The 18,017-nt window shown below is 48.7% G+C and overlaps 2 protein-coding genes across 3 annotated transcripts; both read left to right on the plus strand.

The window, feature by feature from the left end:
• Window positions 1-4,095: 4,095 nt before the first annotated feature.
• On the plus strand, window positions 4,096-9,387 carry LOC306775939 (EF-hand and coiled-coil domain-containing protein 1). Of its 2 annotated transcripts, none has more exons than XM_079266511.1 (9): window positions 4,096-4,831; window positions 5,699-6,140; window positions 6,236-6,370; window positions 6,632-6,711; window positions 6,928-7,054; window positions 7,140-7,278; window positions 7,991-8,089; window positions 8,940-9,009; window positions 9,103-9,387. In XM_079266511.1, the coding sequence occupies exons 1-9, from the start codon at window positions 4,237-4,239 to the stop codon at window positions 9,270-9,272; spliced, it is 1,857 nt and encodes a 618-aa protein (XP_079122637.1). In that variant the 5' UTR covers window positions 4,096-4,236; the 3' UTR covers window positions 9,273-9,387. The 2 variants fall into 2 exon arrangements, with proteins under 2 accessions (XP_079122637.1, XP_079122638.1); XM_079266512.1 differs by having other exon boundaries at window positions 8,940-9,013; window positions 9,103-9,262.
• A 4,769-nt stretch (window positions 9,388-14,156) lies between these two features.
• On the plus strand, window positions 14,157-17,340 carry LOC306797423 (EF-hand and coiled-coil domain-containing protein 1-like; the record flags this gene model as incomplete). The annotated part of the gene is made up of 7 exons (XM_079296783.1): window positions 14,157-14,251; window positions 14,573-14,652; window positions 14,869-14,995; window positions 15,081-15,219; window positions 15,968-16,066; window positions 16,893-16,962; window positions 17,056-17,340. 7 exons carry the CDS (start codon window positions 14,157-14,159, stop codon window positions 17,223-17,225), a joined length of 780 nt encoding a protein of 259 aa, XP_079152909.1. The 3' UTR covers window positions 17,226-17,340.
• Between the last annotated feature and the right edge of the window lie 677 nt (window positions 17,341-18,017).

Consider the following 18,017-nt stretch of genomic DNA (forward strand, 5'->3'; position numbering starts at 1 on the left):
TCGTTCTGTGCCTGCTAGATGTTGAAAATGATAATCTGCATGTTTCTGCCGCCCGTAAATTGCAGGTTCAAGTTTGTTTTTCTTACAATGCAGAGGACAATATTGTGTGTTCTTCCCCCACTTCATGTATCTAATGGCTAAAGGTACTGTTTTATTATTTTCTCCTGTACTTTCTATCTTTCGTCAACTGTTCTCAAAGTGTGAAAATCCCCAAAATTGGAAATAGAAAGTGAAACGCACAGCAAAACTAAACTCTCCTCTTGTTCGCAGTGACTCATTTTCCTTTTGAGGTGTTTTCTGCACGATTTGACTATTTCTGTCACTTCTGATTTGCTACATTTTGCTTTTTTCATCAACAGTTTGAATCTGCTCTCATTTGACACAACATCGTCCCGTATTGTATGGAAGGCGTTGCCAGTGAGTAAACCATACTTTGTACGGTGTACACCACCTGTAGCGCTTTGTCTTTACATTGGAGCCACATGTGATACTAAGCAACCATCATCCTATCCTTGACACGTGGCTCAGCCCCGAAAGGCTTTGACAGGAAATGGTCGCAGATGAATTAAGAAAGTAAGAGCGCAAACCAAAAGCTGGCGAATAGGTCGACGTGTGTGACCTCACGTTTAGAGAGCTTCACATCCCTGAGGGGGTTAAACCGGGACGAACCCTCTGTGAACTGACACGGCAAATCGGTCAGCGTCACCACTTCAAAGAGGTGCAGTGTGTGTGTGTGTGTGTGTGTTGGGAGTGTGTTGGGAGTGTGTGGCTGTATTTGTCTTTTTGTTGACCCTCAAGAGGAGCATATGGCAGCCAACACAAAGCCTTAACCTAACTCCTATCAATACTGATACCGCCTCACTCCTCCTCTCATGGGGGTGAACAACAGGACACACTTGGGTACACACACACACACACACACACACACACACAGCTCCAGTCCCTAACCCCCCCCCCCCCCCCCTCTTTATTTACAGCTTCCCATCCTTTCATTTTCAGATCAGGTCCTTTTACCCGGAGCAGGCGGCAGCTGGAAGACTGAACTCTCAGAGGGAGGCATGACAGCAGGAATGAGGGGACTCATGCTGAGCTGCACATTAACTTCTTGTTACCCCCCCCCCCCCCCCCACACACACACACACATAGGAAGAACAGAGCTTTAACCCTCATCAAAACACCTGTTATGTGGCTTATGCAACCCTGTGCTCGGACGCATCTTGATGGAGAAACAAGAGCTTTATTTCTTAAGAAATAGCAGTGAGGACAGAGGGAGGGTCTCACATTCTCCATTTGACAACTTTTGGGCTAAAATTTATATACATTCGTTCAAAAATAGTAATATGATTTATTCTAATAGTAATATGATCTATCAAAAAGACCCAACATTTGCTGCATGATGAGCACCACCTGAGGAGTAGCGATTATCTTCCAGTACATGCATTGCATGACACCGGTATCTGTGGCTGTCGTGCACACCTTGACGGCGTTCACACATTTCCTCCCGGCAGCCGGGAAGGAAGAACATAGTTTCCGAGACACCAGCCAGAGGACCTGAACGAAGCTCTGCCTGCCTCCACATGTCTGTGAAACAGGCCACAGGCGACACATTATCTCTTCTTTTTTTGTTTTTTGTATCTTCAGGACAATTTGTTTGTCTTTGGGTCGTGGCCTTAAGTAGCACAGACATAAACGGTATGCTCACACACCTTTCCAAAGAGTCATCGCGAGCGCTGCGGTTCAGCCGTATTCAGATGAGTGCTGGAAACCAAATCAAAGACTGAACAATATCTCAGGTTTCTCTCTCTGGGCTCATGTGACCTCGGATGACTCATCTGCCAGTCACATCGTTACATTAATGTAGTGTGCAAAGTTGAAAACGTATGGTCTTTAACTCAAGACATGATTCTGGTCTGCAAGACACATTTCCATCCATGGACAGCAGACAGCTTTATTCATTTTCATTGTTATTTATTATATAACTCGAGTCTAGAGGCTTTTAAATACAAAGATGTCATATCGGTGGAAATTTCACACAGACACCTTTTCAAAACAAAGGTAGGATGGTATGTCGGCACAGTTCAGGCCATCAGATTGATGATGAAACTTTGTACAAAAACAATAAAGTTGGTGCATTAAAGCAAAATATGTCTTAAAAATACGCTTTCAAGTGAATATATAACAAAGTGTTTAAAAAAGTTGTTATTGCTTTTATACTTCTGGAGGTATGTCAAAAACAATATTTTCCCTTCACTAAACACGGAGCTCTAGATTTAAAAATGTATCTCCTCTTAAAATGTTTAAAATAGACGATCCACTTCAAAAGATACCCCTTTTTGAGGTTTAATAGACATTTTTGAAATAGCTTTCAGTCTTTCTCTGTGTTATTTGCCACAACTCATGGATGAATGTGTCCACAGACATGGTGGGAGAAGGAGAGGACACAAAAAGGATGTTTTGGTTGGAAAAGAGAAGAAATAGCAGGAGAGATGGGCGTGTATGATAAAGAGTTTTGTGCAACTGCGGTGTGGCCCATCTGGGAATTAGACAAATCTGTGTGTTGATCTGGAGTGACTTAAAATCAAGCTGTGGAAAAAAGACTGGGGATTTAACCAGTGAATACTTTAGTTACAGAACATGAGCAAGACAGTTCAAAAGAATGGAGAATGGGGTCCAATACAACATGAAGAAACACTCATTGTTCGGGATGTGGAAAAAGTCATTAAAAACACATCGCAAAGTATGTTCAAATAACTCACAGTATAGTATGCCGTAAAGAGTCATAAAAAGTGCAAATATTATGTCTAAAAAAGTGTAAAAAAAAGTTTTAGTGTAGTATGCCGAAAAAAAGTCATACAGTATGTTGAAAAAAGTGATTAAAAAGTCATAACATAATCTGTCAAAAACTCATTAAAACGAATGTTTGCCAAAATATTTGAATGTCTTATTGATTTAATTTCCTTTAATTTAATCCATTTTATTTCATGTATTCCATTTCATTGTGTCGAGTGCATGCTATTTTACTTTACATTTTATTTGATCTATTTCTTTTAAATATTCCATTGTTTAAATATTATCTGTGAAGTTATCTTTGATTTTTCATTGGACATCTTGATATATCATGTCATTTTAGTCAAATTCTCATTTCGTCATATTTTACGTTTTTTTGCTTATGGTGCTTTGTTTTATTCATTGTGAAAATTGTAAAATTACCGTATTTTTCACATCATTTTTCGTTTATGTTTTTCGATTTGACATCATTGTATTTTATGACACATTTTCATACCTTAATTCGTGCCAAATAGTTTTTTGGCACTAATTCTGATGTGCTGGAATTCTGTGAAATGCTGCGGTCAGGGTGGCAGCAGCGGAGTGTTATCGGTGCGTAATGTGTGTGGTATGGCCTCGTCACAGGTGAGTGTAACCAAGACGCTCTCTTTGTTATGGCTGTCAGGTGAGAGGAGACAAGCGGCGGTCAGGGGAGGGGAAAGGTATTTCCTGCCGCTCTGTTTCCCTGGAAACAAATTCATCTTTGACTTCCACGTGAAGGTCCGCGCGTGCGTGACGTTAGTGAGAACAGAAGGTGAAGAGTATCAGGAGACGTTGTTGCTGTGAGTCAAGGTCCACTCTAGATTCATTCTGGTGAAAGGTGTAAAGTGAAACCCACCGTGACTCAGCATCGTTTGTGTCCCCGCGGATGATAAAATGCCTCAAGGCTCTGCAAACGATATAATTTACCGCCAAAGCGCTCTTGCGTGCCATGCATATGAATCGGATCATTTATCAGATATAGGACGCATTGCTCAGTGCTCCCCGCGGAGGAACACTGTGAGCTATAGATGCGTCTTGCAAACGTATTTTGGGCAACACTTGATATGAGAGACACTTTGTTTGTGAACAAACAACCACATCAGCAACATTGTTTGTATTTTCTTGCATACTGTAAGCGCTGAAACGCACCTTACTGGTACAGCCTGTCACACATGCGCGGTCAGAGTATGCACACAAAAGGGTGGAGTCGGTTCAGTGGGACTTTTTTTTTTCTCACCCGAGGGGATTAGATCTTGACTCGATGCACCGGGAAGGAATCCAAGGTGACGTTTCCAGGCAATCGCGTCAAACCCACTTCAGGGATGTTTTAAAAACAAATCCTAATTCTGGACTGAAATCATATCCCGTGATTACGATTTCCATGCGGTGAGATCCAGAGGCAAAACTTGAATCGTTTCACGTGCAGTCATGGAGCACATCGCTTTGGTCCCGCAGCGCGTGCAGCCCTCGCCGCGGGCAGCGCGTAAAAGCGAGTGGCTCCGGAGCGCGCTGGCACATCACCACTGCCCCGATCCCGGCGCGGATAACGAGATCGTCGTCCTGGCCACCGGGATGGACCAATACCTGCAGGAGGTCTTCCACCACCTGGCCCACCCCAGCCGGGACGACGCGGTGTCGGCGGAGGACTTCACCGCGCTGTGCGCCGTGCTGGGACTCGCCGCCGCGGAGAAAGAAAGCAGGACGACGAAATGGGGAGCCGGAGACAGAGAAAAGGGCGAGGAAGACGAGGAGTTTGGGGATGCGTGCTCCGCGCTACCCTGCCGGCTCTCCTTTAAAGACTTCCACTCGCGCCTCTGTGGGTATTTCCGTGTGCGCTGCGCGCGCGGCAGAGGCACCGGGCGCCTGCCCGTCACCGAGGACACGGAGCTGGTGGAGAGACAGATCCGGCTCCGGTGGCCGCGCGTCAGGCGGAGAAAATGTGTGAGTTTTGATCTGGCGAGGGATCAGAACGGACCCGCTCACCGATCGACTAAAGGTCGAACCCCAGAGGACCGCGAGTCAGGTACCGCACCAGCCTGGATGTCTATTTGCACGTGTTACTGCATTAATTAAAAGGCCTCCAGTGAATATTGAGGGGTTCCTAAACTTCAATTGTTGCACATATATTTAAGATTATTGCAGTTAATGGGAAATGACTCAAAGACGACTCATATAAAACACACATCATTTATTTATTCATTATTTATAATAGCACCAGTTAAACTTGTTTTTTATCTTAACATGTAACCTTTCCCACTTTGTTTACTGTGATATTCTTCACCTCCACCATCTGTTCGCTCCTTCTGTGAGTGGAGGCAGTTCCCCCTTTCTTAAGCAAATGTCCCAATACAACAATGTGAAAAGGGTCCCCAGCTGGGACTGACATGTTGTTATATATGATGTCAACGTGTGAGCAGCATTTTGACTGCATTAACTGCTCAAGGTGGAGCTGGTTTTAGCTACTTGATATACAGTTCGGAGGTTTAGTCCAGTGGTCCTCAACCTATAAGGCTTCAGGCACAAGATCAGTCTGAGAGGTCCTGAGATCTTTCGTGAGAGGAAAGAAGAAAAGTGCTGATACACAACATTGTATTTATATTTTAGGCTTTTCTCTCCATTCTTTTTGTGGTGAAATATTAGAGAGTTTGATGTCTTTGAGTCTTATTTATCAGTAGATGCAATTGAACTATCTGTGAGGTTCAGAGGGGGATTCACTTTTTGGTAGAACTGAAAAAATTTGGTACTTGAAAAAAAGCATCAGAGGAAGTGTGAAAAGTGATATGATTGTTGTCTTTTTCATCTTTTTAGTCTTCTTCTTCTTTTTCTTCTTCCTTTTTGTCATCTTCTTCACCTTTTTTGTCTTTGTCTTCTTCTTCTTCTTCTCCTCCAGATGAGGTAGCAGCTCTGAGGGAGCTGGTGGAGGACCTCCGCTCGGCGCTGCAGGGGAGCGACGCTCGCTGCCTGGCCCTGGAGGTGGCCCTCCGGCGGGAGGGGAGCCGCACACTCCCTCCCCCCACCAGCTTTAAAACCGCAGCTTCAACCCCGACAACCTCCATCACCCTCGACCAGGGGAAATTGGTGCCGACGCGCAGGATTAAAGGATACTGCAGTGGCGCCGGAGGGGACGCGGCGAGGAGGGCGGCGAGGAGACGGGACATCCGGGACCCGCTCGAGAGGGAGCTGAAGCTGATCCGAGCCTCTCGCGACGGGCAGCTGGAGGAGGCCATGAAGTTCAATGAGCGCCTGGAGGAGGAGCTGCGCTGGGCGTACCAGGAGGTGCGCAAGCTTCACGGGGCGGAGTCGGCGCTGAGGAAGGAGAACGCTCACATCAGGTTTTGGTCTTTAAAGTGAAGTTAACTGGATGATGTTTCGAGTGGATGGAGGTTAGAGGAAGGGCTTTGATGATCTGGGATGATCTCTCCATCAGGAGGCGGGCGGAGGAGGCCAGGGAGGCTCTGAGCTTGGGGCTTCAGAGGGTTCGGACGATCCAGGACCAGGCTCAGTCTGTGCCGCAGCTCCAGACCAGGGTCACCCGACTGGAGGCTGAGCTACACCAGTACAGGTACTAACACTGTGCGCGTGCACGGGCATGTGTGTGTGCATCTATTTACACATCATTTGCCTCTGCGCTCTACTGATCTGAAATTCCCTGCACTAAAGCCAGCAGCTTAAGTTACACACAAGTCACACTGGATGAGAGTTTCGGGTGAAAAGCAGATGGGGTTAACTTTCAACAAACACCACGCACACACCAGGTTAATAAATACATACACACCCCAAAGCACAAACGAGTTATGTTCTCTCTGTTGGTTGCCACACTCAGATCCCGCTGCACCTGCATCCCCGACCCCGCCCACCAGCAAATGTACCCAATCGGAGCAGCAGACGCCTGCAGCAAGACAGGTGAATGACCTCTCGTGGCCCATCTGTTGAAACAAGATGTTTAGAGCCGTTGCTGTTGATGTATTTAAGGCTTTGCATGAGACCTTTTTCCCACTGCGGACATTTTGGACTTGTCATAGCAGCAAAAGCACACGTGTAACAAATAAGAGTGAAATAAGTGTAAAAAAAACAACAACAGAACATTAAATAGAAATAGTAAAGTAACAGCTTCTACAGAGTGTCTGCAGAGAGCGGTGGAGGGGAGAGCCGCCTCTGATGAAGAGGAGGACAGAGGGACGAGGGAGGAAGGACAGTGCCGCCCGTCGGAGGTGAAGAAGCACCGAGCGCACGGCTGGGGCAAAGGGTTAGCCAACACCTGACACGCTGCCGCCACTGTGGACACGCTCCTCCAATTCCAAATGTCACTTTGTTTTTGCTTATTCCTCCAGATGTCAGAACCACGCGGTCCATCAAGTTGTCTCTCAGAGTTGCTTGCGCGATAGAAACCTCATCAGCAGGGGGCGCTGCAGCTGGACGGGACAAAGCCAAGAGCAGCCAGAGGGGAGCACACGCTTGGAAAAAGAAAAGGTGGGAGAGAGGAAGCTGGAGTGCAGACTGAGTCGCAAACAGTTGGAAAGCTCTGGAGTCTTAATATGTATAAGTTTAGCTTTCTTCCCCAATACGGCCAATTAAAAAAAAACTGTTGTCGCCATCAGTCACTTAGATGAAAGACTTTGGGAAAATATGGTCCATGTTGGAAAATACAGAAGTTTCCTTTTAAACTGTGGACAAGTCTGGGTATTGGCCAGATGTAAGGAAAGACAAACAGCAACACTGAATGACTGAAGCATGAACAGAGCGATGCTTGTCCCATCATTGCCACTAATAAAGCTGCTTCATTAATAAGCTGGATGACCTCGATGAGTCAAAGATGCAGAAGATGCAGAAGATGCAGAAGATGCCCTGGCTAAGAACTTGAGTCTGTCTCTGCCTTCAACCTCAAAGGTTTAATCAACCCACCGTCATCGTGTTTCTGCATCCAGATAGAGAAATGTATGTTGAGCTGAAGCTCCCATCCCCTTGTATTTGAAGTTGCTCCTCCTACAAGGATAGATTATGAGTTCATATGTCTGTGTCATGAAACATGGCCAGCTTTCTCCCCGTGTGTGGAAGAGCTCAGTGCCCCAGAAACTCAACTTTGCCGGGCGTTTTAGGAACTGGTTACTCCTCTGACTGCTGATACTGTGTGATAGTTTAGGAGCTTGTTTGCATTCATGTGTTCCTCCTCACTGTTTCCCAGAGGCCCGAGGAAGAGGAGGACAAGACGAGGACGCGTCTGTCGATGCTGGAGGACAAACTCGCGGATGCCCTCACACTGCTGCTGCAGCTACGCAACAAGGTTATTAACACCACACACACACACACACACACACACACACACACACACACACACACACACACACACACCTCTTCACTGCCATCTCGTGTTCATTCCATCCTAGTTGGACGTCAGTGGGCTGCTGAGATGAAGGATGAAGGATAAACACCAAAACAAAGATTAGTGTGTTTAAGCCGAGTGGATACAGTGAAACTGTGCTCCATACTGTTCCCCTGTAATGATCTGTATTCATCTTCACAATATACAGTGTGTTATGTATGTTCATATCAAGCTGGATTTGGGACTTTATCATTTTCTGTGTTTTTACTGTTTGCTATGTGTTTTTCACAGAGCGTCCTCCCCCAAAAAACCTCTGCACAAGTACCTTATTAAGAAGCACATTTACGTCTGTTGTTAGACGACAGACTCTAGTGGTCGTAGATATTGTGAGATATATATTACGGGAGCAACAAAGGAAGTCATGTGACGCAGTACAAAGAGCAACAGAGTACACAGAGAGCAACACGGGACTTTCACCTGGGACACCTGTGTTCGTGTCCCGTGTGAAACCAGAAGTCAGCTCTAACTCATGTAACGTACTTACTTTACTTCACGTAAGCATCGTCACGTGTGTGACCTAAGTCACGCAACAAACATACTTAGAAAACCAAGCAGTGGTTTTCTTTCAATTCACGGCGTTAACCACGTGTTTAAAAGGTACGACTGGTTCTCTCCAGGCATAAATGTCGCTCTGGGAGTCATTGGCAGACAAACGTTTCTGTCATTAAAGTATGAGGATGTGTTAGTTTTTCATGCAAATGTAAAAGACAAACATCCAAAAGTCAAGTGAAGCCTCTCACCCTGTCTGCAGAACGTGTCCCGCAGGGCCCTGGGGAAGATCGTGATGGACACTCTGGATGTGTGCAGCAGGAGTGGAGACGGTAGGTGTGTTCTACATCCTCCACTTGTCCATGTAGTCATAGTTTGGTGTCGCGCCTTACTACAATTGATCGGTGGTACTTCTCCCCGCCCAGGTCCGTCTCAGGTCTTGCAGGTAGCTGACGCCCTCTGTGTCCGGCTGTCCTCCAGGGATCTCTTTGGGATCGGAGGGGATGACGAAGGAGGAGAGAGCAGAGAGAAACCCCTGGTTTCATCTTCAGGGTGTAACACCAGCAGCGTCAACCCTCTGCTCATCTCCTGCTAGATGAACGGTCGTACTTATCCCTTTCCCCCCTTTATCTTCAGGTTGTTTGCACTCATCAAAGTGTCCCAGTTGTGGAGATTTTGAAACTGGTTCAATGTATTTAAAGATTTATTATATTTACGCTCTTTGTGTTCTGTTCTGTATCTATTTAATTTCAATGATTAAATCGTTTTATCCAAACACTTTATTACCAGCGTTGATTCTGATGAATCGTCATCAAAATGATATATTTCACTGCAGACTCTGAACAGTGTGTCATGTTTACGAGGCCGCTCACTGTTGGATCTGGACTCACTCACACTGAACTCATATACTCAACTTGTGCTGCTGCTGGACACACACACACACACACACACACACACACACACACACACACACACACACACACACACACACACACACACACACACACACACTTGTTCACTTCATCTCTATTTATTTCAACAACATTGTGATGAATCAAAAGCCCAACGTTTCCACAAGTGTCTTGTGGAAAGTGTCCAGCCACTACACCCCACACATTCTCTCTCTCCACAGCCATCTCCAAGGCTGTCTGCAAATACTGTGGGTGTTGCAGCTGTACCTGGACATGCAGTTCAGTGGGGAAGATTGCTCTGATGAACTGGTCCCTTGCCAGCTCACTCTGAACTTTGGGTGGCATGTGTACATAAGCCCGCCGCGACAGGCTTTCAATGTCATTAGCTAATGCCCGCAGCGGCTCCCCAGGTTTTCTGCAATGATTATTGAGTTCATTACGCAGGAGATCAGGCTGCACACACTGTCCAAAACGCCTCTGAAGAGCCCCCACCAGCGCTTGATAACTACGTCTCTCCTCCGGACTCAGCAGCAGAAGACAGGACAGCGCATCATCTGTGAGGCACAAAGCCAGCTGCAGTGCTTTAGTCTCTATGGACCATCCCCCAGCGTCTGATAGGAACTCAAATTGGGCCAGGAAAGCTTCACAGTCAGACCTACCGGAGTATTTGGGTGTTTTCACCGTCGAGACTGCTACTGAGTGTCGCCGGGCGCCGCCATCGTTATTTCCATTGTCCGGAGAAATGGCGCCAAAGGTTGATGAGGGCGCCATACCCGCGTCTCTAGCCATCCTCACCGCAGCCTTTCTCAGGCGATCCCTCGCCACACTTGAAGCTCTCGTGAACTCTCTGGCTCTGTCCTCCGACCACCCGCACGCTCCTTCCTCTTCCTTCTTCACCTCCGTCCTGCCGATACCATCCATGATTAAAGCAGGCGAACTGGCTAGCTCCCGACCGAAGCTAGGTAAGCTCACGAACGGATTTGGTGTTACGTCTACGTCCGTTACAAAGTCACTTCTGACACCAGTGTAATGTTCCACTTACAGAGTCGGAGACAAGGTCCTTTCAATAGGTTTATTCGTCACAACCGTCACTCTTATTTCCGAGTCTCTAGCGAACATTAGTCGTCGAACTACTACAGTGTGTTACACAACAACAACAACTCTTCTTCCGGTTCCGGTCTAACCCCACAATCACTAGCTCCCGACACAGAACCGGCAAACCCACTTTACAGGGTCGCTACACTATGCTTTCCCTGTGTGACAGGGTGTGTGTGCGTGTGCGTAGATGTGCGAGGTGTGTAAAGACTGGTATTAGGCACCGTGCTATTCGTTAGCCTCACCGCCGGTGAGCACCAAGAAGCTCTACTGGCCTTTTGCAAAGAAAACTAAATAAAAACATAAAAGAGAAGAGAAAAATGACAAAAACCAACAAGGTGACAAGGAAGCGGAGCCAAAATGAAATGACAAAATAAGCATTATATATAGAATAAATATAATATGTACATATTTGCTTCGTGTGCAATCTAAAAATAAATAGACAAAGCATTACTTGCCCCTTTTATAGAAGTATTCACAACTTTCCATTTGACACAGAGGCAGAACGCCGGCACCCGGTCAGTAAGAGAGTGGAGGATACAGACTGAGAGTGAGTGGATGGAAGGATGCAACTTTTACAACAAGTCTGTAGAAAAAAAAGGACAAAAAAATGTCACTGTGGTTGGACTCGCGCGGGTTTGAATCCAGAGGACCACAGAGATGCACTGAAGAGTTGTACAGTTAAGAGGATCCCTGCGGCGCCCTCTGGTGTCCGTTGTTTTGCAGATTATTGGAGATAAACCTTAGCTGAATTTCAGGAGCAGGGCCACACCTCCACGGGGCCACTTCCGGCCACACCCTACAACTACCCACGGCCACCATAGCTCAGCCTGCTACGCCTTTCACACCAAACCGCAAGAACGCCCCGCAGCACCGCAAAACAACGAACAGAAAAGGAAAATAAACCCCTTACCTCGCCAGCATGGACCTGCTACTAACCGGGCCTCCCGATGACGACGAACCGTTCGCCTCCCCAGCTGCCACCCGCACAGCCTGGGGCCGCACTCCACCGAGGCAGGGCTTCCAGACGCCACCGATCGCCTCTGAGAGCGCCCCGGCGGCCCAACGCAGCCGAACCCGCCGACCAGCCACATCCATCGACCGGAATCCCTCCCTCCGGGCAATCCGCCAGTACGGGGACCCAGACCGACCGTCATCTTCCAGCGAACCAAGTCCCACCCCGGCACGCCTCCGTAGCAGACGGCGTTCCGCTGCCCCCGAACGCGGGCAACGGACGTGGAAGTCTCCCCCTTCCTCCTCCGCTCGCTCCGGACGCAGCGCTCGGGGACAAACCTCCGATAGTCCGGCTTCCGGCGACTCCAGCCTCCCAGTACGCCGCGCTCGAAGCCACGGCGCTCGCGCCCTGACCGCATCTCCCAGTGGAACCGACCCGCCTGTAACTCCTCGCAGCCGCCATGACACCTCGCCACGCAGCGACGGACTTTCCAGCAACAACACACGGGCGCGCCCACCAAGCACGCCCACCAAGCCCCGCCCCGCCGGCCTCGACGTTCCAGGTTGCCAGGTTCACAGCGTCCCCCTCCACCACCACAAGGAAAGAGAGAAGAAAGGGAAAAGAGAGTCTACGCAACAAAGCACACCGTGCCAACTCCTCCAAACCTTCCCAAAGTCAAGTCAGGCACCAGGTAAGTCCTGGCACCGGGTTGCCAGGTTCCCTCTCCTCCGTCCCCCTCTTTAAGTCCTGGCACCGGGTTGCCAGGTTCCCTTTCCTCTGTCCCCTAATGCCGCTTTCCTACTTCGCATACTCTTCCCACTGGGCGGATTCCTGGCACCAGGGTTGCCAGGTCCTCTTGCCTCTGTCCCCCTCTTTTAGTCCTGGCACCGGGCTGCCAGGCTCCCTCTCCCCCGTCCCCCTCCCCTATCCCGCTTTTCCTACTACGCATACTCTTCCCACTAGGCGGATTCCTGGCACCAGGGTTGCCAGGTCTTCTTGCCTCTGTCCCCCCCTAAGTCCTGGCACCGGGTTGCCAGGTTCCCTCTCCTCTGTCCCCCTCCCCTATTCCGCTTTTCCTACTAGGCAGATTCCTGGCACCGGGCTGCCAGGTCTTCTTGCCTCTGTCCCCCCCTAAGTCCTGGCACCGGGTTGCCAGGTTCCCTCTCCTCTGTCCCCCTCCCCATTCCGCTTTTCCACCATGCAGATACCAAGCAACAACGAAACGCAGCAACGCAGCCACGGAGTGCAATGACGCAGCCACGCAACGACTCAGCCATGCTACGCAACGCTAGAACGCAGCAGCCACGCATCGCAGCCACTGACCGCAGCCACGCAACAATGCAGCAACCGAACACAGCAGGCAACGGGACGCAGCAACAGGAACAGAACGCAGCAACGAATCGCAGCAACGCAACAACGCAGCAACGGACCGCAGCAACGCAGCCACGGAGTGCAATGACGCAGCCACGGAACGACTCAGCTATGCCACGTAACGCAGCAACGCCGGAATGGATCGGAACGCAGCAACGCCGGAACGGAATGCAGCAACGGCAGAACGCAGCAGCCATGCATTGCAACGATGGAACACAGCAATGCAGCGCAACAACATACCCCAGCAACGTAACGCAGCAACGCAACGACGCAGCAAGCAACAACGGGATGCAGCAACACAGTGCAACGGACCGCAGCAACGTAACAATGCAGCAAGTAACGACGCAGCAATGCAGCAAGCAACAACGGATCACATCAAGCAACAATGGAATGCAGCAACGGAACGACGCAATGACGCAGCTCCTTCTCTGGCCACTCCTCCCGCGTAGGAGCCGCCACCACCGCAGCGAGCAGAGGAGTCCCAGACCACCTCATCAAAGCCTGGGCCGCTGGCCCTCCCCCGCCTACCAACTCTACACTCGCCACAGCGCCACCGACATGCGCAACGGCCAGGCGGCACTGCTCCCGTAGGCAGGCTTTTGAGGGTCTGCAAGGCCCGGGAGCCGCAGTGGACCCTCAAACTAGCCTTTCCCCAAACCGCTTCGCTCAGGCTATCCTCCACCAACCATCCCTAAAACTCTCCAGCCGGCCAAATCGCCGAGGTGGGGCCCTAAGCTAGTGAATTGGAGATAAACCTTAGCTGAATTTCAGGAGCAGGGCCACACCTCCACGGGGCCACTTCCGACCACACCCTACAAATACACACGGCCACCATAGCTCAGCCTGCTACGCCTTTCGCACCCCACCCTCCCGCCCCTCTTTAAAACCACTCCCGGAAGGCCACCTGCCTCCACAGCCACTACTGTCCCATATGGACCGGGGGGGTCTGCAAGGCCCGGGAGCCGCAGTGGACCCTCAAACTAGCCTTTCCCCAAACCGCTTCGCTCAGGCTACCCTCCACCAACCATCCCTAAAACTCTCCAGCCGGCCAAATCGCCGAGGTGGGGCCCTAAGCTAGTGAAAGTGAAGTTAACTGGATGATGTTTAGAGTGGATGGAGGTTAGAGGAAGGGCTTTGATGATCTGGGATGATCAGGAGGCTCATCAGGAGGCGGGCGGAGGAGGCCAGGGAGGCTCTGAGCTTGGGGCTTCAGAGGGTTCGGACGATCCAGGAGCAGGCTCAGTCTGTGCCGCAGCTCCAGACCAGGGTCACCTGACTGGAGGCTGAGCTACACCAGTACAGGTACTAACACTGTGCGTGTGCACGGGCATGTGTGTGTGCATCTATTTACACATAATTTGCCTCTGCGCTCTACTGATCTGAAATTCCCTGCACTAAAGCCAGCAGCTTAAGTTACACACAAGTCACACTGGATGAGAGTTTCGGGTGAAAAGCAGATGGGGTTAACTTTCAACAAACACCACGCACACACCAGGTTAATAAATACATACACACCCCAAAGCACAAACGAGTTATGTTCTCTCTGTTGGTTGCCACACTCAGATCCCGCTGCACCTGCATCCCCGACCCCGCCCACCAGCAAATGTACCCAATCGGAGCAGCAGACGCCTGCAGCAAGACAGGTGAATGACCTCTCGTGGCCCATCTGTTGAAACAAGATGTTTAGAGCCGTTGCTGTTGATGTATTTAAGGCTTTGCATGAGACCTTTTTCCCACTGCGGACATTTTGGACTTGTCATAGCAGCAAAAGCACACGTGTAACAAATAAGAGTGAAATAAGTGTAAAAAAAACAACAACAGAACATTAAATAGAAATAGTAAAGTAACAGCTTCTACAGAGTGTCTGCAGAGAGCGGTGGAGGGGAGAGCCGCCTCTGATGAAGAGGAGGACAGAGGGACGAGGGAGGAAGGACAGTGCCGCCCGTCGGAGGTGAAGAAGCACCGAGCGCACGGCTGGGGCAAAGGGTTAGCCAACACCTGACACGCTGCCGCCACTGTGGACACGCTCCTCCAATTCCAAATGTCACTTTGTTTTTGCTTATTCCTCCAGATGTCAGAACCACGCGGTCCATCAAGTTGTCTCTCAGAGTTGCCTGCGCGATAGAAACCTCATCAGCAGGGGGCGCTGCAGCTGGACGGGACAAAGCCAAGAGCAGCCAGAGGGGAGCACACGCTTGGAAAAAGAAAAGGTGGGAGAGAGGAACCTGGAGTGCAGACTGAGTCGCAAACAGTTGGAAAGCTCTGGAGTCTTAATATGTATAAGTTTAGCTTTCTTCCCCAATACGGCCAATTAAAAAAAAACTGTTGTCGCCATCAGTCACTTAGATGAAAGACTTTGGGAAAATATGGTCCATGTTGGAAAATACAGAAGTTTCCTTTTAAACTGTGGACAAGTCTGGGTATTGGCCAGATGTAAGGAAAGACAAACAGCAACACTGAATGACTGAAGCATGAACAGAGCGATGCTTGTCCCATCATTGCCACTAATAAAGCTGCTTCATTAATAAGCTGGATGACCTCGAGGAGTCAAAGATGCAGAAGATGCAGAAGATGCAGAAGATGCAGAAGATGCAGAAGATGCAGAAGATGCAGAAGATGCCCTGGCTAAGAACTTGAGTCTGTCTCTGCCTTCAACCTCAAAGGTTTAATCAACCCACCGTCATCGTGTTTCTGCATCCAGATAGAGAAATGTATGTTGAGCTGAAGCTCCCATCCCCTTGTATTTGAAGTTGCTCCTCCTACAAGGATAGATTATGAGTTCATATGTCTGTGTCATGAAACATGGCCAGCTTTCTCCCCGTGTGTGGAAGAGCTCAGTGCCCCAGAAACTCAACTTTGCCGGGCGTTTTAGGAACTGGTTACTCCTCTGACTGCTGATACTGTGTGATAGTTTAGGAGCTTGTTTGCATTCATGTGTTCCTCCTCACTGTTTCCCAGAGGCCCGAGGAAGAGGAGGACAAGACGAGGACGCGTCTGTCGATGCTGGAGGACAAACTCGCGGATGCCCTCACACTGCTGCTGCAGCTACGCAACAAGGTTATTAACACCACACACACACACACACACACACACACACACACCTCTTCACTCCCATCTCGTGTTCATTCCATCCTAGTTGGACGTCAGTGGGCTGCTGAGATGAAGGATGAAGGATAAACACCAAAACAAAGATTAGTGTGTTTAAGCCAAGTGGATACAGTGAAACTGTGCTCCATACTGTTCCCCTGTAATGATCTGTATTCATCTTCACAATATACAGTGTGTTATGTATGTTCATATCAAGCTGGATTTGGGACTTTATCATTTTCTGTGTTTTTACTGTTTGCTATGTGTTTTTCACAGAGCGTCCTCCCCCAAAAAACCTCTGCACAAGTACCTTATTAAGAAGCACATTTACGTCTGTTGTTAGACGACAGACTCTAGTGGTCGTAGATATTGTGAGATATATATTACGGGAGCAACAAAGGAAGTCATGTGACGCAGTACAAAGAGCAACAGAGTACACAGAGAGCAACACGGGACTTTCACCTGGGACACCTGTGTTCATGTCCCGTGTGAAACCAGAAGTCAGCTCTAACTCATGTAACGTACTTACTTTACTTCACGTAAGCATCGTCACGTGTGTGACCTAAGTCACGCAACAAACATACTTAGAAAACCAAGCAGTGGTTTTCTTTCAATTCACGGCGTTAACCACGTGTTTAAAAGGTACGACTGGTTCTCTCCAGGCATAAATGTCGCTCTGGGAGTCATTGGCAGACAAACGTTTCTGTCATTAAAGTATGAGGATGTGTTAGTTTTTCATGCAAATGTAAAAGACAAACATCCAAAAGTCAAGTGAAGCCTCTCACCCTGTCTGCAGAACGTGTCCCGCAGGGCCCTGGGGAAGATCGTGATGGACACTCTGGATGTGTGCAGCAGGAGTGGAGACGGTAGGTGTGTTCTACATCCTCCACTTGTCCATGTAGTCATAGTTTGGTGTCGCGCCTTACTACAATTGATCGGTGGTACTTCTCCCCGCCCAGGTCCGTCTCAGGTCTTGCAGGTAGCTGACGCCCTCTGTGTCCGGCTGTCCTCCAGGGATCTCTTTGGGATCGGAGGGGATGACGAAGGAGGAGAGAGCAGAGAGAAACCCCTGGTTTCATCTTCAGGGTGTAACACCAGCAGCGTCAACCCTCTGCTCATCTCCTGCTAGATGAACGGTCGTACTTATCCCTTTCCCCCCTTTATCTTCAGGTTGTTTGCACTCATCAAAGTGTCCCAGTTGTGGAGATTTTGAAACTGGTTCAATGTATTTAAAGATTTATTATATTTACGCTCTTTGTGTTCTGTTCTGTATCTATTTAATTTCAATGATTAAATCGTTTTATCCAAACACTTTATTACCAGCGTTGATTCTGATGAATCGTCATCAAAATGATATATTTCACTGCAGACTCTGAACAGTGTGTCATGTTTACGAGGCCGCTCACTGTTGGATCTGGACTCACTCACACTGAACTCATATACTCAACTTGTGCTGCTGCTGGACACACACACACACACACACACACACACACACACACACACACACACACACACACACACACTTGTTCACTTCATCTCTATTTATTTCAACAACATTGTGATGAATCTAAAGCCCAACGTTTCCACAAGTGTCTTCTTCAGGGCCGAGCAAGAAGTCTAAGTTACAAACATGGTGACACATAACAAGGCATCCTGTAATAGAATGACGTCACTGGTGATCAAACATCATGTATCACCTGCAGTAACGTGTCACCTGTGTGTGCTTTACATGTCATGGCGCCATCTTGTGGTTGAAATATAAAACACAACAAGTTGTCTCCAAACTAACTAGTAAGAGTTGAACTTAACATGTGAGGATTCATCTCAAGTCTCACATGTTGGTGGACTCACACATGAAGAAGCTGCTGAACGCTTTGCCCTCCTACATACAAGACACACTGACATGCTGCTGAAGAGCAGA

Source organism: Melanostigma gelatinosum, assembly GCF_949748355.1.
Source record: "Melanostigma gelatinosum genome assembly, chromosome: 3".
Taxonomy (NCBI): domain Eukaryota; kingdom Metazoa; phylum Chordata; class Actinopteri; order Perciformes; family Zoarcidae; genus Melanostigma; species Melanostigma gelatinosum.